A 23,296-nucleotide genomic window follows, 5' to 3' on the forward strand; every position below is an offset into this window, starting at 1 on the left:
CAAGTGCAAAATCAGGAGGACATCCATCGGACCTCAATTGAAGCAACATACATAAAACACACATCTATCTAACCAACATTTAAATAAAGAAAAAGGGAATTTATACACGGACATTTCGTGTTCTGCTTCAGAAAATTGTTTCAGAGTGACAGTGAAAAAATAATTGTTAATTGCCATACGTCATAGTTAATATACCGGTGATAAATCAAATACATCAAGGAGTTGCACAAATAATTAAACAGACCTGGGCATTAACATATTACACTGTATGTGCTGAGATGAAAGGCACTATTTTTTTTCTATATGCATAGTTTAACAGCATGATGATGATGTTATGAAGTCTCAACACATGAAAACTTAACAATAGTAGTTTGTGCTTATGCATGATATACCCCTCTCATTAAGTGTTATATCTCATGACAATATGAAGGTGGCATCACCAGGAAAGAAATAGCGATTGAGTATGGTGTGTATTCAACCTGTGTTTAAGAAAACCTGTCTTGTTATCTCTTCGTACTCATTCATCCCATGATTCACAGTATCCAAAATGTGCATCCATTTCCATACACGCAAATTCAGGATATCCAATAAGTTCCCACCTTTAGGGCATAACCTTCTCTCAAACTAGACATGTAAGACTCTCCACTGGGTGGTTTAATGTGTGAGAATGTTACACTAGAAGTGCACCTTTGATTGTGCATCTCACACGGCTACAATGTTTTAGTATACAAGCTTTGACTTTCTAGCAGGTCTGGCCAATGTACAATAATCCACATGGGCATACAATAGCATACATTACATCTACGCTATTGCAGTAAGTGTGATTCTTGAGCGCAAATGTATGCTACTTGTAGCTTAAGGTTTTAGTCTCAATCGTAAGGCCACATGCTTTGCAATGTCAACATCTAAAATGCCCATTGATTTGGGGTAGATTCAACATAGATCGTATGGGGAGTTATAGGGGGGCACCTAGGAAGGAGCTGACTACGTGGTCTCTGATGCTTTTCCCTTTCATGAAGGAGTGCATGGGTGGCTCGCTCATATCTATTTTATCCGACAACAATCTCCAATAGCCAGTCAGTCAGTCAAAGAAACTTTATTCGACTATGCAAGTCATAAAAGCATTACAGATAAAAAGTTAAAAAACAGTACAAAAGTTAATATCTAGGTTGAAACATTTGTGCAAAAATGGCAAAGAAAGCAATCAGAGCTATCACTATATGATACATTACATGGCAAGATTAACAGCATAAAATACAGACAGTCTCATAAGCCTTTGCAATCGTGTTGGGCTCCACAAATCATATTAGGACAGACAGGGCACACATGAGCTTCAATGAATGTCTGCTGCTGCTGGCTGGTGCCACGAAAGTGAATGGCATCGTCACAGTTTGCAGACAGGTAGGCGCCATCAGGGGCACTCTACTTCTTGTCCTGAAAAAGAACTGCAGGAACAGAAGCCTTGCCTTCCTTTCATATCTTGTTTTGGAGGTGTGGAGTCATAGACAGCTTCTCATGCTTACGTTTGAAAGAAAATAAGAACTCTATTCCACAGTCCCAGCCAGCATACCAAGGCAACATTCAATAGAAACTGAACCCAATACGGCTATAAAGAAAACAGTGTCCCCAGAGCCCGGAGGAGTCTACAGTGAGTGGATTGGGACATCATTAAAAAATATGTTCCACAAGTCTGTATCTGTCTCTCAGGATAGGCCATTGTCCCATCAATCCTCATTCTGATTGTCATCAGGGGCTTACTATATTTTTGATCCCTGTAGTGATCATAGAAGGTATTTTCAGGATATTTCCATGCGGAGCTCACAGCCAGAGGGGATTGTCGAATGCCGTGATACTGAAGAGGTCAACAGCAATGTCTTTGATACTGGAACTGAGATTGACAGAGGCTCTGGAAACTCAGTTGAAGAAGGCAATGTCAGGCCTGGAATAGAAGGGTTTGACTCCAAGAAGCACACCTGCTTGGCTCTCCATAAGAACGATGTGAAGGGATGCAGCAGTGGCCATGTCTCTTTGTAAAGACTGAGCGAAGGGCTCCTGGAGTCAGAAGAGTACTTCAGGGAGAACCCAGGGCAAACCAAGTTGGCCCTCGGGCTAGATGGGCTCTCCTGCATGGAAGACACGGTATCATTCTTCTGAAAGGGCTGGGTATCTTGGTCGTTCAAATGGTAAAGAATTTTGGAAGCCATTATGAACTTTTTCGGCATCCATTTTAAAGTACATTACCCGTGTGCCTCTCACCTTCTTTGCCCTGAAAAACAATATGTAAATGATACAATGCAATCCAATATACTATACTATACTCAACGTCGTGATCACTAGACAGACAGTACACAGTCAGTCAAATACTCTTTATTCGATTTATAAAATCATAAAAGACATAAAAACATTATATATACACATTTAAGATAATTCGATACATTTTCATATTCATTTCATACAAAACAGTGGGTCAAAATATAAAAACACGTAGATGTTATGATTAAAAGTTCATTATATCACAGATCGTGGGGCATTATGTAATTTAATCCTAGAAGCCGCAACTAAAAAATTAGCCACACAAAATGTAATGCGGGTACTACTCAGGGACTGAAGGAAAACTAGTGCCGGCCTCACTTGCGCAAAGCCAGCCTCCCTCAAAATAGGCCGCAGATATATTTTTCTGATGTCCGAGAATAGCCCGCAGAACATTACAAAGTGCATTGTGTCTTGGGTTGAGAATTGGTCACAAGTGCAAGGGGTGGCTAAATCTGGTTTGACCCAAGTGGGGTAATTGCCCAAATAAAAATGAATCAAATTAAATCTGAACTTTATCAGTAAAAACCTATGTAATGGCTTTGTGACAGTAATGAGGTATTGCTGAAGAGAAAAAGTGCCTAAAAGCAAATAGTGAGAACGCACAGTGGGTTTCAGCATTTCCCTTTCCTCCCTGGCTAGGCTGGCCCTTTCCATAAAAAGTTTTTTGACCAAATTCACATCCGCCTTCCTGATACAGGATGGTGACAGAAAAAGGTCTGGGCGACCCAGATGTTCAAAGGCTTTTCTCAGGTACTCTAACCAGGGCACTTTGTGGGAATGATCTAAAGACATTACATCCGCTAGGATCGCGTGATTAAGGGTTAGTTCCTAGTTAAGCCAGATCTTAAGCCAGAATATTAACGGTGCCAAGTTGAGCCTGTTGGTGACATAATTCAGGCCCAGCTCAGCATGAGTCGAAAAGGTCGCAGTCGACTGGGGCACGGATAACATGGAACGCAGAAACCTATTTTCGACCCTCTGGATTGTCTCTACATGTACATATCCCCATAGGGCCGACCCATACATCGCGATCGTGGTGCATTTAGCGTTGTAAACCTTAAGCAAGGCCTCCATAGGCCTCACGCCTAACCTTTTTGTAAAACCCATGAGGGCCATGGTTGATCTGGCCATGGATAGGCACTTTGCGCTTACCTGGGGGCCCCAAGAGCCCCTCTCGTCAAAGAGCACCCCCAGGTATGGGAACGCTGCAACCCTAGTGACCACCTCGCCCTTACATTTAAAAAGTTTGGATTTACCCCTGTTCCTATGAAGACCGACCACCATGGTATGGGATTTATTAGCATTTACCTTTAGGTCCAGCCTGTCCATAAAAACCCCGAATGCATCAAGTAAGAGCTGCAGGCCATTACCAGTCCGGGCTATAAGGACTGCGTCATCCGCGTACACAGTCTTTGTGAAGGTCTTTTTCCGAATAATTCCTTGGCCATATTGGGCACAGATATTGAAGACAGCCTTCTTTTTCTTTTCAGCATCTATGCTTCAAAGAGTACACACCCATGTCAGTGCAAGTGGTTTGAAAATTCCATTACTACCATACTAGAGCGTTAAATTCAGTGACACAAACCTGGTGCTAAGAAAGCTTTAAACAGCCAAATTAAAAGATAAAAAACAGAGCTGTTGTAGGACTCCCATGAACTAGCATATGCCATAAGAATTTGAGACAGGAAGGTGCAAGCGGTAAAAATGATTCTAGCAAATAGTCTCTCTGTGGGGGTTACGGTTTGTTACTTGTCTATTTTACCAGACAATGCCAGTTTGAAGAGGGTGAAGGGGTATTCACACAGCATCTCAATACATGCTGCATACCACTATGGATTACTTATACCTTGTAAAGTGAATCAATAAGAGCAGCCCCTGCCTTAAAGAAACATCTCCCATCAGTGCTTAATTTGTAAAAGGAAGAGTGCCAGTGCTGAGGCTGTGCTAAGAAGCCCACAGCCAATGCAATCAAACGTCAGCGTGGCCAATACCAAGGCTGCATACTTGTGAATTCACCACAGGCCTCTTTAACCCACTACCAGATACTGTTGACCCTTTATCTCGCTCTTTGAGGTTTCCAGTTGCTTTCTTTGTGACGGTTTTCCATCTTCCTTCAACTTTCCGCTTTATTTTTTTCTTTCTTGCGAAAAAATAAGTACTGGCTTCCAAAAATAAGTGTTGTGGCCCCCACTGGCATCCACCGGCTCAAATTAGGCACTGTGTGCTATTCATGTAGTTTGAGAAATACATTGTTTTGTGAGTCTTCATTTGGAGGGGATTCCCTTCAGACAATTTTTGTATAACAATAAAGTAAAACAAAGGGGATAAAGCCAAACAAAAATACCCACACTGACAATAAACATTCCAACCCACCAAAACCCCTACTTAGAACAGCTACATGCTAACTCTAAGCCCCCACCCATAAAAACAACCTACTCCTGACACCTAAACAAAATAAAAACATACATGTGATCAAACATTCTACATTCTAAAAGGCATGATTAACAAAATAATTACACTAAATAGTATACCTTATCTGGTAGACATGATCTAGCTGCAGATTCCTTACCTTTGAACTTCCAGGCCTCAATCTGACTAGAAGATTTTTGCACTCAGTACCTCTGCGCGCCGGTAAGTGGCATCGGTGGACTTCGCATGATGTTGTATGCATTGTGTTCATCGTCGCCCTGACGTCTGCATCGTCGTTATAACCGCCACTCCCGCGCGCTGACGTCATTACTTTTCACGACTTTCCATGCCAGAAGCGCGGCGCCATGTAGTGACTGACCGTGGTGTGTTAAAAAAGGCAACTAGGGCCCTGAAGGGACATGCCTTCGACACTAGAACCAATCCGCAGTGCGGGAAGGATGGGTGAGTCGGTAAGGAATCTGTGGCTAGATCATGTCTACCAGATAAGGTATTACCGAAGGTAAGTAACTTGTTCTTTGTGTTGGTTGTAGTATGTTTGGATGTGGATTGTTAGTGTTCAGATATTTGTTTTTATGGTGGTAGTTTTGGAATAGATAAACTTGTTCTTTTAGTCCAATTTATTTGGTAGCAACTAGGTTTGGCTTTTGACTGAGTGCTATTTGGTGGTTGGGATATTCTTCTGGTTTTGTTTGGTGGTTGATACTTTGTAACTGGTGTGAATTGTTTTATCACAATATGTTTGTTATTTGTGTTTATTTATTTTAAAGATCATGTCTCTACCAAATAAGGTGTTACCGAAAGTAAGAAGCTTGTCCATCTGATAAAGATATATAGCCGCAGATTCCTTACCTTTGAACAGATACCCATGCAATGCCATTCCCAGGCGGATCTGCGGAAAGGCTTAGACCAGGAAGTCCTGCAAGACACAGCGACCAAACAGGCCTTGTCTCCGAACCTGAGAATCCAGGCAGTAGTGTCTGGCAAACATGTGCCGGGATTCCCATGTGGCCGCTTGGCAGATATTCGAAACGGGAACACCACGCTGGAGAGCCGTGTTGATTGCTTTTGCTCTGGTGGAATGAGCTCTACACCCTTCAGGATGATCCTTCTTCGCTAAGGCATAACAGATTTTGATAGAGAGGATAACCCAGCAGGATATAGCCCTCTTTTGGACAGCACACCCTTTTTTTGCAACAATGAACCCTATAAAATTTTGGTCATCCACCCCGAACTCTTTGATTTGATTGAGGTAGAACAACAATGCTCCTTTCGGGTCCAGGCGATGGAGACACTTCTTCTTCCTTGGAAGGTTGCGGAGGTGCATAGAAAGTGGGTAGAGTAACCGACTGCCCCATATGAAAGAGTGTTACCACCTTAGGTAGAAAGGATGCCCTTGTGCGGAGCACCACTTTATCCGGAAAGACCATCAGGTAAAGAGGCCGTGATGACAATGCCTGCAGTTCGCTCACCCTCCTGGCAGAGGTTATTGCCACTAAGAAGGCTGTTTTGATGATGAGCAGCCATAGAGGGCAGTTGTACAGTGGCTCAAATGGTACACAGATCAGAAAGGTGAGAACCAAATTAATGTCCCACAGTGGCATGATAATGGGTGAAGGGGTAAACAAGTGGGTTAACCGCTTTAAGAATCTCTGCATCTGAAAAGACCAGGCTGATCAGGCAGGTAAAGAAAAGAGGAAAGGGCTGAAAGATAGCCCTTCAAGGTGTCCAGAGCAGAGCCCTGCTGGGTCAAGGAAAATATGAACAGGAAGATATAAGATAAAGATCCAGAAAAAGGGTCAATAGACCGTTCTGTACAACATTTGGACCATCAGCAGGCATATACCGACTTCGTAGACGGACGCCTGGCTGCCACATAACCTCACAGACTTCGGAAAGAAGGTCAAATGCTGTCAGCTGTCGCCGTTCAACCTCCATGCAAGGGGGTGGAGAGTGGACAAATTCGGGTGGAGAACCCTCCCCTGCTGCTGCGACAGGAGATCTTCAGCCTGATCAGAGGATTGAGGCTCATTTCCAGAAGCTCAGGATACCAGAACCTCAGTGCCCAGTCCGGAGCCACAAGAATGACTTGTGCTCGGTCTCTCCTGCTCTTTTTGAGCCCTCTGGGTAGGATTGGTAATTGGCGGAAAGGCGTACAGGAGGCTGGAGCTCTACTTGTCATGAAAAGCGTCGCCAAGCGAAAGCCGCCTTGGAAACTCCAGCACACAAAACTGACATTGTGCGTTCTCAACGGAGGCGAACAGATCTAACTAAGGTTCTCCCCACTGCTGAAAGTGTCTGTGCACCACCTCTGGATGGAGACACCACTCGTGATCCACTAGGTACCTTCGGCTGAGTTTGTCCGCTCTGGCGTTCAGAGAACCGGCCAGATGCTAAACCACCAGGGAAATGCCCTGCTGTTCCAGCCAAATCCAGAGATGCAAAGCTTCTTAACAGAGGGTCCATAACCCCACCCCGCCTTGCTTGCTGCTGTACCACATGGCAGTCGTCCTCTGATCTCCACCTCTCCCAGATGGCCTTCCCATCCCAGAGGGGATGCATCCATCACTACTGTGAGGTCTGAACGGAGAAGGGAGATGGGTCTGCCTCTGACCCAATCATGGTTTGATAGCCACCACTGCAGGTTGTTCGCAGTGGCCTCCGAGATCTGGACCAGGTCGGTGATATTTCCCCGATGCTGCACCCATTGGAACTTCAGGTCCCAGTGCAGAGCCTGCGTGTGCCGTAAGGCATGGTCCACAATTAGGATGCAAAAGATCATGAGGCCGAACAGCCTCAGAGTCATTCTCACCAAAATCCAGGATAGATGCTGAAATATCGGTATCATAGCCCGAAAATCTTGGACTCGCTGCTTGGGAGGATAAGCCTAAAACTGCACCATGTCCGGAACTGCTCTCATGAAGGGGAGCGTCTGAGAGGGAGTCAGATGTGACTTTTTCATGTTATGGTGAACCCCAGCATATACAAGAGCTTCGCCGTAGTCTGGAGATGGGAGATGACTGTTCGTGATGAGCCCACCTTCAACAACCGGTCGTCGAGATAGGGGAAGACTGGAACACCTGATTTCCGCTGATGAGCTGCGACCACCGCCATCACCTTGGTGAACACCCGCAGGACACTGGTGAGGCCAGAGGGAAGCACAGCAAACTGAAAGTGATCCTGGCCCACTGTAAACTGTAGGTAGCGATGATGGTCCGGCAGAACGGGAATGTGGAAATAGGCGTCCTGCAAGTCCAACGCTACCATCCAGTTTCCCTGGTCTAGGCCAGACTGTGCCTGAGCCAGAGGGAGCTTCTTGAATTTATCCTTTTTGAGGAAGTAGTTGAGGGCTCTAAGGTCGAGGATAGGAAGGAGGCCTCCTTCCTTCTTTGGAACTGGGAAATAGCGGGAATAGCAACCACAGCCTATTTCTGACCCAGAAAAACTCTCATAGCTCCTTTGGCTAAGAGAGCTTCAACTTCCTAGCAGAGTAGCACAAGATAATCCTCCTTTAGTCAGTCGTGAGTTGAAGGCATAGAGGGAGAGGTTGTCTCGGAGGGGAGAGAGTATCCCCTTTGGAATATCTACAACACCTACCTGTCTGAGGCGATGTTGTGCCAGTGGTAGAGGTGATGGCGTATCCTGCCGTCCACTAGACGCTCGTGACCCGAAGGACCAGACTTGGAAGGTTTTGTGGTGGAGGAGGAGATGGTAGCTTGTCTCGACTTCTGGCCTCCCGACTCTCAAGGGCAGGAGGAACCACAGCCACAGCCCCGCAGAAGTTGCTGTACTTGCGGAACCCACTGGCTGGAATAGGGATGGTGTGGATGGAAGCCCCTTCCGTAGCCAAGAAAGGAGCGAAAACAGACGCAGGTCGGGGTGAAGTACTGAGGCCCAAAGATTTGGCCCTAGCCCGCGAATCCTTGACATGCTCAAGCGCTGCAACAGCCTTGTCTCCAAAGAGAAGTGAGGCACCAAAAGGCATGTCCATGAGGTTTGCCTAGACAGCCCCCGAAAAGCCAGACATCCTCAGCCAGGCCACCGTCAAAGAAAATGCTCTGCCCAGCGAGTCCGTTGTGTCCAAGCCACAGCAAATGGCGAACTTCGCTGCATCTCTCCCGTCTGATATTGCTTGTAAGAGCAGGATCCGGTCCTCCTCTGAGAACATAGGCAGCTTCTGCGTAACCGTATCCCATATAGAATGGGAGTAACAGCCCAAAAGGTGTTCACTGCAATGCGAGGCTGGTGGAAGAGAAACATTTCTTTCCAAAGGTCTCCAGCCGTTCGGATTCCCTGCCAGGAGGGGCGAAAGGGAACGCACCATGGGAAGTGGAAGCCTGGACCACCAAGCTTTGGGGTGTTGAGTGGACACTGAGAAAAACTGTGTCACCTGCTGCAGGGCAATGGCGGTGGGCAATTGTTCTATTCACAGAAGCCCCTGTGCTGGGGTGGACCAGGTGCCCAGAAGAATGTTCATTAAGGCCTCGTTAAAATGCAGCAAGGGTTCCGATGAGGAGACACCAGACTGCAGGACCTCCGTCAAGACATTCGTCTTGACTGCCACTGTAGGAAGCTGCAGATCCAGGACCTCCGCAGTCCTATGCACCACCATAGCAAAGGACGCCCCCTCCTTCATAGCCAGGTTAGGGGGAGACAGCATGCCAGAATCTTGGGTGGTTTCCTGACCACTGGCATCACCCAGTTCCTCATACCAGTCCAAGTCCTGGGGCTGCAGGATTTCTAAGGTATCCTGCCCCCCTCCCAATCCTCTTTGTCCAACCCCAAACCTTCAGAAAGGGGTTGGTTAGACAGTATGAAGCCGTACTGCTCCTTCGGCGGAAGCCTACATGTCGGTGGATGCCATACCAACTCCACATCTTCTCGAATGAGGATGGGGAGGCGTCAATGGCGGGCGCCAGCAAAACCGAAAATCTCAGCGTCTGACGCAGTGCCGGGAAGGTCACTGTGGAGGTGCGACCGGCGCCGGTTCGCACCCAGGAATGGGTCTTACAGGAGGCCGCGGCCAGAGCCGAAGGCGTGGGACACACGGAATCTCCTTCACTTGCGCCTGCGGGCCCCATGGTACGCCAGCAGGGTCACGCCGCCCAACATAGTGCACATGGCGTTGTAAAACTCCTTGAGTAGGGCTGGGGTCATTCCCGTTCCCAGAAAGGGAGGGAGACGTAAAGTTGACCCAGGTGCCCGCTCCGCGGACTGGGGCCAAGGCTCCTCTGTCTCGTCACATGGCAGACGGGCCAAAGTCAAAGCACGCTTTGACTTCTTGTGATGCCTCTTACCTGCGACTTCGACAAGCAGGACTTTGAGCCCCCAGAGCAATGCTTGGACCTTCCTCTCGACCAAGACTGGGAGCGAGATTGATGAGACGACCTCCGTGGTGCGTGCCGTGCCGCAATCAGTTTCAGGGATCGCTCCTTTAAAGCCTTCGGCCCCATTGCCTGGCAATTGGAACCCGACTTCATGTCGTGGTCATGCTTCACGCACCTGGGACACACGAGGTGGGGGTGCGTTACTGACAGGGGCTGCACGGCTTGAACACCGTGTCTTCCTACTGGACATCCTAACACACCAAAAGGTTAAAAAAACTCTGTAAAAAATTGACAAGGGGTATCTCTCTTCAATGGATCAGCGCTAGCTGGTGTGGAAAGAAAAGAACTGACGTCAGCACACCAGAGTAGAGATTATATTAAAGATGTGGACGTCACGACGACGACAAACACGACGCCTATGATTTCACACAGAGTCTACCGACACCACCTACCGGTGCGCACAGGTAATGTTATCAAAAATCTTCTGGATACAGCCTGACACCTGGAAGTTCAAAGGTAAGGAATCTGCGGCTAGATGTCTCGATCATATACATGTACTAGCAGTCTATACTATTAACATGTATACTTATTACTAATCTACCCATACAGAAAATACAATTCACCATTACAAACATCACAAATAAAGCAATAGACCACCCACCAACCACACATATCACACAAATATATCCAACACTAAACTATACTCAATAAAAAATATCATACCTGGAAAATCTAACAGATTAAAAACAAGGGAAGCTACCAACAGACACAAAGAAACAACATACAAAGCACCAAACATCTGGCACTAAAATCAGGCATCTTCCACCTAGCAACACATGTCAAGAACATTTGAGTAGAAGACCAAAGAACAAGGAGCAAAAAAAGAAACAAATAAAATGAGCACCACACACAGCCTGACATTCAGCTGGTGCACATCATGAAGAAACCTAGTGCTCACCAAACAATAAAACATACACCGTGACCACCATTTAACTTACAGCAAAAACAAACTTACAGTTTATAAAATAATCAAACTAAGAACAGAGACCCAACCACTACACAGCCCACACCAAGAACAAATACAGCAACAACTAAATAATCCATACTAAAATCAGACATACTGATCATCGAATAGTCCACATCTACAGCAAAAAAGAGCCATCAAACAAAACACAAGGGTCTGTGCATTCATTTTCGTGCCCAGATGGAAGTCTATGCAGTTCTCTGAGGCTAGAGTTCCTTATATCTACGCTGTAAGCACTAGTTGTGAGTGAAGAGCTAGAGCTATCGAATTGATGATGGCATACCCACGAGCAGAGCCACTAGCAGTCCTGTGACGCGTTGCTCCTTGACCTCCTGTATTTTCGGCTTATCACCTGGAGCCACAGCTTTGCTCATCACAGTTAAGGCATTGGCATGAGTCACTGAGCGTACTGTTGCTGCCGCCAGCCATGGCAAACCGAACAATGCACAGATGCCACCCATGGCCACAATCAACATTAAGTCGAGATGAAAACCAGATCCTTTCACGAGCATCCGTTCCTTCTTACTAATGATCAAGCTGTGGGGAGAAAACAAAATGTGAGACCAGAATTGGCAGCACACTAAAGATGATGTACTTCACATTAGGAGTTTATTTTGTTAAAACAATTTTTATTATTTTATAATAGCATGTATGCAATAGCAATGTATGTCGCAGCAATCTGCGACATACATCGACAGCACAGCAATGTAACGATGATTACTACTTTCTTCATGAACACAGTGTGCTAGCAAAGAAATGTGAATATCATGATTTACATATGAATTGATACATTAACAATGAAACTTCTATGCTGGCAAGAATCATATAACTCAAAAACAATACACAACTGAATAAAACCGCTGGATTAAAGAGTTAGCTATAAATGTTCAACTCCAAGTCTATTTGTTTCAGCAGCTGGGTTCTACAGGCAAACATCTGCATCATGCTACACTCTGTTGTTGATGCCGGGAAGCGGGAGGCATCCATGGCACAGTCTGAGAATCATCACACTTGTTTAAGATTAATAACCTTAGCAGACCTCATTCATAATAGTCTTGTGGGGGCATTATCTGACCGGCCCTGTCCAGGGACAGCAATGACACTATGATAGCATCCCAGGCTTGCTATATCGTATTAGCACACAATCCTCCTAACTTCAAGTTTTATTGCTGTATATTTACATTTAGTCCATTTACAGATTACTTCCTTCAGTTTCCATTTGTCAGGCGCCCGGGGTGTTTCCAACTCATGGCACTCTGGTGCTTAACTTGTATGAGCCCTGGATCTATAAATCTACTCAACACACCGGTAGCTTTGGACCTTGAGAATCGGCCCAGCAAACACACCACCAGGGTCTTCGTAATATCCCAATTTGTAGATCAGTTAATACATTGTAACGCAGTATCCCAATAGGCATGGAACAGGTGTAAGCAAAAGACCCTATGAAAAAAAAACGTCTCCTTCCTCACCAAACTTAGGACACCAGATAGTAATACTGAATTAACTTAAACCTGGAATTCCTGGATACCTTAGTGGAACGTTTCAATATCTGAATTCATTCACTTACAGTCGAAGGTGCACTAAAATCCTCTGTAAATGTATAATGCAGCACAGTCAGTTCACTCTGTGACTGTGCTCCGAATGATCCATATAGGAGTTACCGTCCTATTTTTACCATCTAAGGTATAAATATATTTCATGCCAGCATGTACAGGAGGTTGCGCTGTGCCTGTATTCCACCAGGTACATATTGTTGCCAAGAGTGCCCCTTACATTAGAAAATGTCTTATTGGGATTTCATAGCCCGCATGGAGCTGCTGGAGCTCCACAAAGCTTCTTCCAGAATATAGGTTACCAAATATCATAAGGCCTTTCTCAGCCCAGTCTTGTAGTCAAATCCAATTATCGTCTTGTGGTAGCGCTGTTAAGCAGATTATAGGGAGCTTGCGTTCCAACGGGATTCACACGGGGTTCTCTTGAGAGCGGTAGTCCAGGCATAAATAAGAGTCCTAACTGAGATGCACTCTTTTTCCCAAATGGGTTAGGCAGAAAGCGCGCAAGTGCAGCCCACAGAGGTGTATCCAGGTTCCCATTGACTGTGCCATCCCAACAAGCTGCTTGTCACCTAGTCGCCCACTGCGGTTTTGGAGTCATAGAGTGGAGCTCTAGGTCTGGGGCAGCGAAACTGGCCTCGTCCACTGGCAGTTTGGTCAATGCAATCCTACATCTATTTGTACCCCATATCAGAACTACTAGCATCCAATCCATTTAATGGAAGCCAGCCCTTGGAATTTCTATTGGCAAGGAGGAGAAAAGCTATAATAGCCTAAGGAGAAGGATCATCTTTGAAAAAGCTATTCTCCCCATGACAGATTTGGGTAATGTTTGCCAGAATTTAATGACTTGCTATAAAGAGGACATGCTTACTATAGTATTCCCTCCCAGCAGGTTGTTTGCAGTTCTAAATATGCCGACCCTCAGGTATTTTATGATGGTTGGATCCCACTGTATAACATCTTCCGAGGGTCTTTCTTCTCTTGCAGTTGGACGGACAGAATACATGCAGCACTTGCACCAATTTACTTTCAGCCCTGACAGTTTTCCGAAATCCTCTAGGGCCTCAACTCTACCACATGCCACTACTAATGATACAGGGATCCAAGATTAAGGGGCACATGCATCAAACCATTTTGCAATCGCAAACAGTGCGTTTCGCAAAAATCGTCCGTTTGCGATTGCAAAATGGCCTTTTCTGATGCAATTTTTGGTGATTCCCTTAATTGCGAATGCTAATAGGGAATCACAATTTGCCATTCCCTAATGCAGATGCAAGAAACCTTTCCTAAATGCGAACTGTGCATTTAGAAAACGCTAATTACCATCAATTTCAAGTTGATGGTAATATGTGCATACTTTGAAAAATCCACAAAAATACATTTTTCAAAGTGCCATGTAGTGCACAGATGCCATGTGTATGCTTTACATGTGCACACTTGCATTTTTTGGGGGGTGCTTCAGGGTGGCCGTAGGCCCCAGGGCATCCTTGGCTTTGCATTTGCAATTTGCGATCACAAATTTGGTAATCACAATTTGCGACTGCATTACCATTCATTCCTATGGGCCTAATGAATGAAGTCACATTACCTAATAGCAATTCGCTATTTACAGAATAACTATTAGGTAATGTTAAGAAATCACCATTTTTGTTTGCGATTCATACATGCATAGGCATTTGTGCTTACCAATTAGCTATTCCTAAAAAAATCGCTATTTGGTAATCACAAATTCAGATGTTGATGCACGTGCCCCTAAGCCTCTTTTTTTAATCCAATGTATTAGACTAGCATATAATAGCTTGATCCAATTCAAGTCTCCATTGTCAAGCTCCATATTACTCATAACAGCATACAAAAATTCCCTTTGGATGGAGCTGAAGGCCTTTTTGATAGCTAAGGATAGTACGGTTACCAGAGCCTTGAGACAATCATTGTAGGGGGTAGTCCAATAAAAATGTATAAGCCTTCTGGCACTGGGTGTCATGCTGTGCTTAGGAATAAACTTTTTTTTATTGGGGTGGCTCAGACGGCCTATTTTAGGAAGAATTTATTTTGCTGATATCCTGCTCAGTATTTTGTAATTGACACTGAGCAATGAGAAGGACCTGTAAAAGGACACATGTCCAGCTCTGTCCTTTTTTAGAGGAGGGATGCACAAGTTACTACTTGTGTAATGATATATACGTAAGAGACATTAGTTAGTGATAGATTCCTTACCTTAGAATATCCCCAGGCGACAGACTGGATCCGGAAAGCTTTGCTAGCAGTACCTCTGCGCGGCAGTAGGTGGCGTTGTGCGGCTCCGCGTCCGTCTCTGGTGTCGTATGCGCCAAGATGACGTCACAGAGACTACTGAGGCGCCACCCCAGCGCTCTGACGTCAGTTCTACACACGACTTTCCGAGCCAGGATCGCAGTGGCATGCCAAAAACTGACCACTGGTGCCAAGAAACTAGGGCCCTGAAAGGGATCTCCTTAACCCTAGAAATCAGGTCGCAGAATGGGGAGGATGGGTGGGGCCATAAGGAATCTATCACTAACTAATGCCTCTTACAGATATATCGTTACACAAGTAGTAACTTGTGCATCTGAAAGAGACACGTTAGTGATAGATTCCTTGCCTTAGAATAGATACCCCAGCAATACCAACCCCGGTGGTGGGTCTGCGAACCAGATTACACCAGAAAGTCACGGAGCACAGAACGGCCAAAGAAGCAGTCTCTCCAAACTGACTGTCAAGGCAGCAATGCTTGGTAAACGTGTGCAGCGAGGTCCACGTAGCTGCCTGACAAATGTCCTGCAAGGGAACGCCGTGTCCCAAGGTAGTAGTGGCTGCTGTTGCCCTGGTAGAATTGGCACGCAGCCCCACAGGAGGCTCCTTCTTAGCCAACGAATAAAAGCTTTGATGCAGAGAACGACCCACGAGAGATGGTCCGTTTGTGTATGGCCCGACCTTTTTTGGCACCCACGTAGCCAACAAAGAGCTGGTCCTCCACCCAGAACTGTTGTGTGCGCTTCAGATAGAACGAAAGCACACGTTTTGGGTCCAGACGGTGGCGCCTCTCTTCCTCTTTCGAAGGATGCGGAGGCGGAAAGAAGGTGGGCAAAGTGATGGTCTGCCCAATGTGGAAGGGCATGACAACCTTTGGCAAGAAAGAAGGACGGGTCCTCAAAACCACCTCGTCCAGATGAACAGAAAGGAAAGGAGGTTTTGAAGAAAGAGCCTGGAGCTCACTCACTCTTCTGGCAGAGGTGAGATCTACCAGGAAAGCCGTCTTGAGAGTAAGAAGACGCAAAGGACAGTTATGAAGGGTCTTGAAGGGAGTGCACATCAGAAATGTCAAGACAAGGTTTAAGTCCCATTGAGGCATGATGAACAGCACAGGAGGAAAAGTGTGCGTAATGCCTTTCAGAAAACAGTTAACAACCGTGGACTTAAAAAGAGAATGCTGATCAGGAAGCAGTAGAAAGGCGGAGATGGCAGAAAGAAAACCTTTGATAGTGCCCAGAGCACAGCCCCGCTGGGTCAAGGAAAGAAGAACAGAAGAACTTCGGAAAGAGGGGCAGAAAGGGGATCCACAGACTTAGCTGTGCACCATTCCACAAACTTGTTCCACCTGCAGGCGTATACCGTTTTCGTGGAGGGACGCCTGGCTGCCACAATGACATCACAGACTTCGGGAGGAAGATTGGAAGCTGTCGAAAGCTGTCAACTGTCGCCGCTCAATCTCCATGCATGGGGGTGGAGGTTGGACAGATTCGGGTGGAGGACCGTCCCCTGGTGCTGCAACAGAAGATCCTCCTGAAGAGGCAGTCGGATTGGGGGATCGATCGCCATGTTGAGTAGCTCAGGATACCAGTATCTTCGTGCCCAATCCGGAGCCACAAGGATAACTTGGGCCCGGCCGTGCCGAATCTTCTTCAGCACTCTGAGAAGAAGGGGTATAGGCGGAAAGGCGTACAACAGACCGCAACTCCACTCGCGATGAAAAGCATCGCTGCTGAAAGAGACCTTGCGCCACGTCCGAGTTCAGACGCCCTTCGTGACCCTATCAAGCACTGGCGGCTGAGTTTGTCAGCCCTGGCGTTCAGAGAACCTGCCAGGTTTTGAACCAACAAGTTAATGCTTTGATAATCCAGCCATGTCCAGAGGCGCAGAGCCTCCTGACATAGGGTCCAGGACCCCACCCGCCCTGTTTGTTGCAATACCACATGATGGTGGTGTTGTCCGCGAACACCTGCACCACACTTCTCCGGACAGAGGGAAGGAATGCCTTCAGTGCAAGTCGGATCGCTCAAAGCTCCAAAAGATCGATGTGGAGCCGGGACTCTGCCGGAGACCAGAGACCTCTGATCTCCGCCTCTCCCAAGTGGCCTCCCCATCCCAGGAGGGACGCATCCGTCACCACTGTGTGCTCCAGTTGGGGAAGGGAGAGGGATCTGCCATTGACCCAATCGCGATTCGTGAGCCACCACTGCAATTGTCGTGCAGTGCCCTCCGAGATCTGGACGTGATCGGACAGGTTGCCCTGATGCTGGGCCCACTGGAACTTCAGGTCCCACTGCTGAGCCCGCATATGCCATCTGGCATGTTGCACTAGCAGGATGCAGGAGGCCATCAGGACCAGAAGCCGGAGGGTCATTCTGACTGAAACCCAGGATAGAGGCTGAAAGATCGGAATCATAGCCTGAATATCACGGACTCGCTGCTCGGGAGGATAAACCCGAAACCGCGTCAAATCCAGAACCGCTCCGATAAAGGGGAGCTTCTGAGAGGGACTCAGGTGCGACTTCGGCACGTTGATGGAGAACCCCAGCGAATGCAGGAGGTCGGGCGTAGTCTGGAGGTGTGAGACGACCGCCTGGGGCGAGCCCGCCTTCAACAGCCAGTCATCGACATAGGGAAAAACTGGACCCCTTGATCTGCACAGATGAGCTGCGACCACCACCATCACTTTCGTGAACACCCGAGCAGTGCTGGTAAGGCCGAAGGGGAGCACGGCAAACTGAAAATGCTCGTGGCCTACCATGAAGCGTAGGTAACGCCTGTGGGCCGGCAGGACAGGAATGTGGAAACAGGCATCCTGCAAGTCCAACGCTACCATCTAGTCTCCAGGGTAGACTGGACCTGAGCTAGCGTCAACATTTTGAACTTCTCCTTCAGGAGGAAGGGGTTGACATTCCTGAGATCCAAGATAGGACTCAGGCCTTTGTTCTTCTTGGGCACCAGAAAGTAGTGGGAGTAGCAACCACAACCTACTTCTGGGGCAGGAACTTGCTCATTGTCTCCATTGGCCAAGAGTGCTGAAACTTCCTGTTGGAGAAGGGCCAGATGATCCTCCGACATGCAATGGTGCTGAGGTGGCATGGATGGAGGGGTAGTCTTGAAGGGGAGGAATAGCCCCTTCGGACTATCTGCAAAACACACCTGTCCAACGTGATGGTGCGCCAGTGGGGCTGGTGATTGTGAATCCTCCCGCCCACTAGCGATTGGTGGCCCTGGAAGGTCGGACTAGGAACCTTTGGAGGCTGCTGCAGTGGGGGCTGTGGTGGACTGGCCCGCGAGCTGGCCCCCAGAGCCACGCCGGTGGTTCCCACGTCCCTGACCACGCAGGGGCTGAACAGCTTGCGCTGGCCTGTGGCCCTGGGTGGAACGTGTTGGGGCATCCCTTCCATAGCCACAAAAGGGGTGAAAAGCAGCCTGCGCAGGGCGGGTGGTGGAGAGGCCCAAGGACTTGGCCGTAGCCCGTGATTCCTTGAAACGCTCTAGTGCTTTCTCTGCCTTGTCCCCAAACAGGCTGCGGCCATCAAAGGGCATGTCCATAAGGGTAGCTTGGACTTCCCCAGAAAAGCCAGTCGATCCCAGCCAGACGTAGCGTTGAAGGGCTACAGACGTCAAAATTGTCCTACCTAGCGAGTCGGCAGTGTCCAGTCCACAACGTATGGTAAACGTCGCTACGTCTCTCCCCTCGGTAATGGCACGGGAGAGTATCGCCCGGTCCTCCTCCGGACACTGTGGCAGCACCTGCGCCACCGTATCCCACACAGGGTGGGTATAACGGCCCAACAGACATGCGGTGTTTACCAACCGCAGTCTCAAGAAGGAGGAAGAAAACATCTTCTTCCCAAGATGGTCCAGCTTTTTGTATTCCCTATCAGGTGGTGTGTTAGGGAATACGCATTTGGATGTGGAGGCTTGGACCACCAAGCTCTCAGGGGTGGGGTGTTGGGAGAGGAAAGTAGGGTCACCCAGGGCCGCGCGGTGGCATCGGGCAATCATCCTATCCACAGGAGCCCCTGTGTTGGTCCTGGACAAGATGCCCAAAAGGATGTCGGTTAGGGCTCTATTAAACGGCAGCAGGGGCACCGAAGAGCTCGATGCAGGTTGAGGCACCTCTGTCAGGAGGTTAGTCCTGACCGCCACCGTAGGGAGCTCGAGGTTGAGAGCCTCGGCCTCCCTACGCAATACCACTGCATAAGACGCTCCCTTCTCCGTAGCCAGGGTAGGAGGAGACAACATGCCACGGTCTGGTGAGGTATCCAGGCCACTGGTTCCCCCAGTTCCTCTCTCCAGTCCGGTTTGTAACCCAACTAGTCAGTCAAAGGGTATCTAGATCTCTCCCAGTCCTCCTCACCCTCCTCTGGTTGCCAATCTGGCCTAAAAGAACCAGGGTAGAACAGGGGCACAAAGTACCCATCGGCACCGGATCCGGCGTTGGTCGACGCCGGTCCGGCTCCATGTCTACATCAGGATGGAGGCCAGGGTTGACGCCTGCTGGAGACATGGTGCAGGTGGAATCTGTACTGGGGGAGGTGTAATCAGGTAGGCCAGCGCATATCCGGTTCCAGGAATGGATCCAAGGGGACCCTGCGGTGCCGGGGCTGGAGCCGCCGGCATCAAAGGCCCAGGGCCCCCAGCCAAGTTTGCGGGGCCCGAAGACGCACCGGCGGAGTCGGGCTGCCCAAAGATGGTATGCATCGCTTCGTAAAAGGAGCGAAGCTGGGCAGGGGTCGCTCCGGGAAGGAAAGAAAACTCAGAGTCAACCCTTCGGGCTCCGCAGGCGGAGCCGCGGGAGGGGCACTACCCGCATCCCTCGTTGCGTCGGCCGACCGACAGGGAGAAGTTGAAGAGCTACTATGCGTCTTCGATTTCTTCTTGTGCTTCAACTTACCTGAGGCGTGCAAAGACTTTGACGAAGACTGGTGGTGGTGGCTCCTTGACGTCCCTCGACCTCTCATGTGACCGGGACCTCGAACAGCAAGGAGCCGACTCCTGGGCCTGGAGAACCTTTCGGTACCGCTCCTGCAAAGACTTTGGACTCATGGTCCGGGAGTAGGAGCAGGACTTGGGGTAGTGGTCGCGCTCCTGGCAAAACAAGCACACGTGGTGTGGATCCGTCACCAACATTAGCTGGCTGCAGGAGCCGCTAGCCTTGAAACCGAGCATCCCTGATGAGCACCAGAAGTCGAAGACTAAATAACGGTGTTGACAAAAGTCATCCAAAAAGTCAGTCAAAAAGTGACTGGAGGTACTGCTCTCTCTGGATCTGCACTGGCTGGAGTGAAAAAAGAAAGAACTGACGTCAGCGCGGCGTCTAAGTAGCTACAGCAGCTCAATAAAGAGTTGAAAAAAAAAAAAGTAGCCACAGCAGCGTCATCCTGGCAACCACGACACCAACGACAAACACGGGGCTGACCGACGCCACCTTTCGACGCGCAGGGGTACTGCTGACGAAAAAACTTTCCGGATCCAGTCTGACGCTTGGGGGTAATTGTAAGGTAAGGAATCTCTAACTAATTGTCACTTTCAGATATCCACACACTGCCCTTGCAGGCTGCGTGTGCGTGTATTGGTGCAGAGAAAAGTGAAGAGTCGACATGGCACAGATCCCTGTGTGTCATGCTTGCAATCCACTGCCTGTGGCCTAGGTAAGCCACCCCTCAAGGTGCATGAGCACTGTACCCCTATAGTGTCTAAGTCCATCTTAGACATTGTAAGTGCAGTAAAGCCATAAAGAGTATATAGTCTGGGTGTCTGTCCTCTCGAACTCCACAGCTTCATAATGGCTTTATTGAAACTGGAAAATGTGGTAACAAACTTCTCAGCACATTAAACCCACACTGATGCCAGTGTAGAATTTAATGTAAAATGCAGACAGAGGGCATTTTAGAGATGCCCCCTGAAAAACGACCAGCCCTGGTGTGGTTCCTGAATGCCTGTCCGCCATTTGCCACTATCAGACAGGTTTCTGGACCACTAGGTAGATAGCATTCACTCTCTGGGTCCAGAAACAATGCCCATCCTGGGCAGAGGTGTCATGCCTCGTCCCCCAGGATGGGCTGGGTCCATGAGAGGGTAAGATTCAAAAGCCTGCTGACTTTGTAAGCTGTCCCTGCCATTTGCTGTCACCAGCAACTGGCTCCCACCAGTTCTTTTTTTTTCCAAGTCATTTTTATTGAATTTTCCAAAAATTAACAGATAAGTAAATAAGCACAGTGATAATAATAGACAATAAGAAAACACAATGATAATGATAAAAACAATAATAATGATAAAAACAATAATAAATACAAAGAAATAGAAATAGAACCAACAAACATCAGATTACTCAACTGCCTTACCATGGGAGCCGCAGTGATGCTGTAATGACACACCGGTGGTCGAACAATGACAGTTACAGCCAAATAATAGTGTAAAACACAATACATGACAGGGTTGTCGTGTAAGTACAATTACCCCTTAGTAACTATAGAATACATTATAAAACACATGACAGGTGCCACACATTTGAAATTGTGTTTGTTAAGCATTATTTTGCGTGAAGTGTGAGGCAGTTTTCACGGTGGGTCATATGAGAAGGCGTCAAGGGATTTTCAAAGCTTCCTGTGTGACCTGCGCCAAGGAGAGGCATGAAGTGTAACGTCATCAGCTCTTCTTAGGAAGGATAACCATTCTTGCCACATCCTAAAGGAGACTTCTTTGGAATGTTTCCACTTACTCAAAACAATTTTACAGGCTACGGTAAGCATGAAGTCTAATAAGTACCGATCATTCACATCTTTGATCTTAGGGTCCAGGGCACCTAGAAGAATGTAGGAAAATTCCCTTGGGGGGGCAATGCTGAAAGTATTGTTTATACATTCGTAGATCTTATCCCAATATGGTTGTAAGATAGGACATTGGAAGAGCATGTGGCCAAGATTACCAACCTGATACTTATAGTTCCAGCAAGTGGGGTGTTCGCTGAGTCTAAGTTTAAAGATCCCCTCTGGGGTCCAATATGTCCTATTTACTAACATAAGCTTTGTTTGCGATAATATTGGGTAGATTTTATTCGAAATGTTGATATGGATCTTCTCCCAGTCGAATGATATGTTGCTAGAGTTAGTTTCGGCTTCCCATTTTGCTTCCCATTTCCTGTGGGATTTGCGAGGCTTAGGGGATAGGAGTTTGTAAACTTTAGATACAGTGTGACCTGACTTTAGCAGCTGATGCATCTTTGAGAGAATAGAAGAATCAGAAGGCTTAATAGAGCGCAACGTGAGGAGTGATTTTAGTTTTAGGAATGTATAAAAATCTATCGGATGTAAACCGTGTCGAGACTGAAGCTCGGCGAAAGGTAGGAGAAGGGTCCATGTAAAAAGATCTTTGACTAGATTTATGCCGCTTTTGGACCAGTGTTCCCAATAGCGCATCTCTCCATCAACCTTCAGGTTCGGGTTGTGCCAGAGAGAGGTCAAGTTGGATTTGTTCGTTTTTAGTACGGATAAGTGTTCTAAACGTACAAGGGCTCTTTTAGTGTTAAGCAAAATATATTTAGAATGGGGGATGGAAGATATATCCATGGTTAGAAGAGCAGACAAAGGCATATCATTGATGATTGATCTTTCAATGTCCAACCAGACAGGGGTATAGTCCACCTGGGGAGTAGCCAGTTAGAGCCCTGTTTACAAAGAAATGCAATTTGATAGTTCCTAAAGTTCGGAAGGCCCAGACCACCTTTATCTTTGGGCAACTGAAGTTTTTTCATAGATATTCTAGGTCTCTTACCTTGCCAGAGGAACGTGTTAAAAAGCTTATAGATCCTATTCAGGAAATCATTTGAGAGCGTCATTGGTAGCATGCTGGCCAGATAGCTAACAAGATGAGTAATCATCATTTTTAATGTCTCAGCTCTTCCCCACCAAAATAAAAACTTAGGAGACCAACCATCTAGTAATGAAGAGATTTTCATGAAGAGAGCATTTTCATTGGTCTGGAGGGTGGTGATTAGATCTCTCGTAAAGTCTAAGCCAAGATATTTGAAGCAGTTAGGTTGCCACAGAAGACCCAAGCTGCCAATAATTTCTTTCCCGCCTCGGTTGTACAGGCTTTTGACTTCAGTCGTGTCCTTATTTAATTTAGGGCCTGATACAGCAAATTCGTCTTTTGAAGACATAAGAGCAGGGATAGCAGCCTCAGCATTCTCTGAAACAAGTAATACGTCGTCACCGCGTAAGCAGTTATTTTGACCATGCAGTTGTTGAAGTGATCAGATTATTTTTCCTGGGCTGATAGAGGAAGGGTTCAATTGCAAGAAGGAATAGAGACGGGGAGAGAGGGCAGCCTTGTCTAGTTCCCTGTCCTAACTTAAAGGAAGATGAGAGGCA

General features: G+C 47.3%; 1 protein-coding gene across 4 annotated transcripts in view; it reads right to left on the reverse strand.

The window, feature by feature from the left end:
- Positions 1–23,296, reverse strand: part of SLC4A2 (solute carrier family 4 member 2) — a 1,409,997-nt gene that overhangs the window by 57,605 nt on the left and 1,329,096 nt on the right. For all 4 annotated transcript variants that reach the window (XM_078662834.1, XM_078662833.1, XM_078662832.1 and 1 more), the window contains one exon: positions 11,375–11,628. In XM_078662834.1, coding sequence (XP_078518960.1) covers positions 11,375–11,628 — 254 coding nt within the window. The remainder of the gene's footprint in view (positions 1–11,374; positions 11,629–23,296) is intronic.

Source organism: Lissotriton helveticus, chromosome 10 (assembly GCF_964261635.1).
Source record: "Lissotriton helveticus chromosome 10, aLisHel1.1, whole genome shotgun sequence".
Classification (NCBI taxonomy): domain Eukaryota; kingdom Metazoa; phylum Chordata; class Amphibia; order Caudata; family Salamandridae; genus Lissotriton; species Lissotriton helveticus.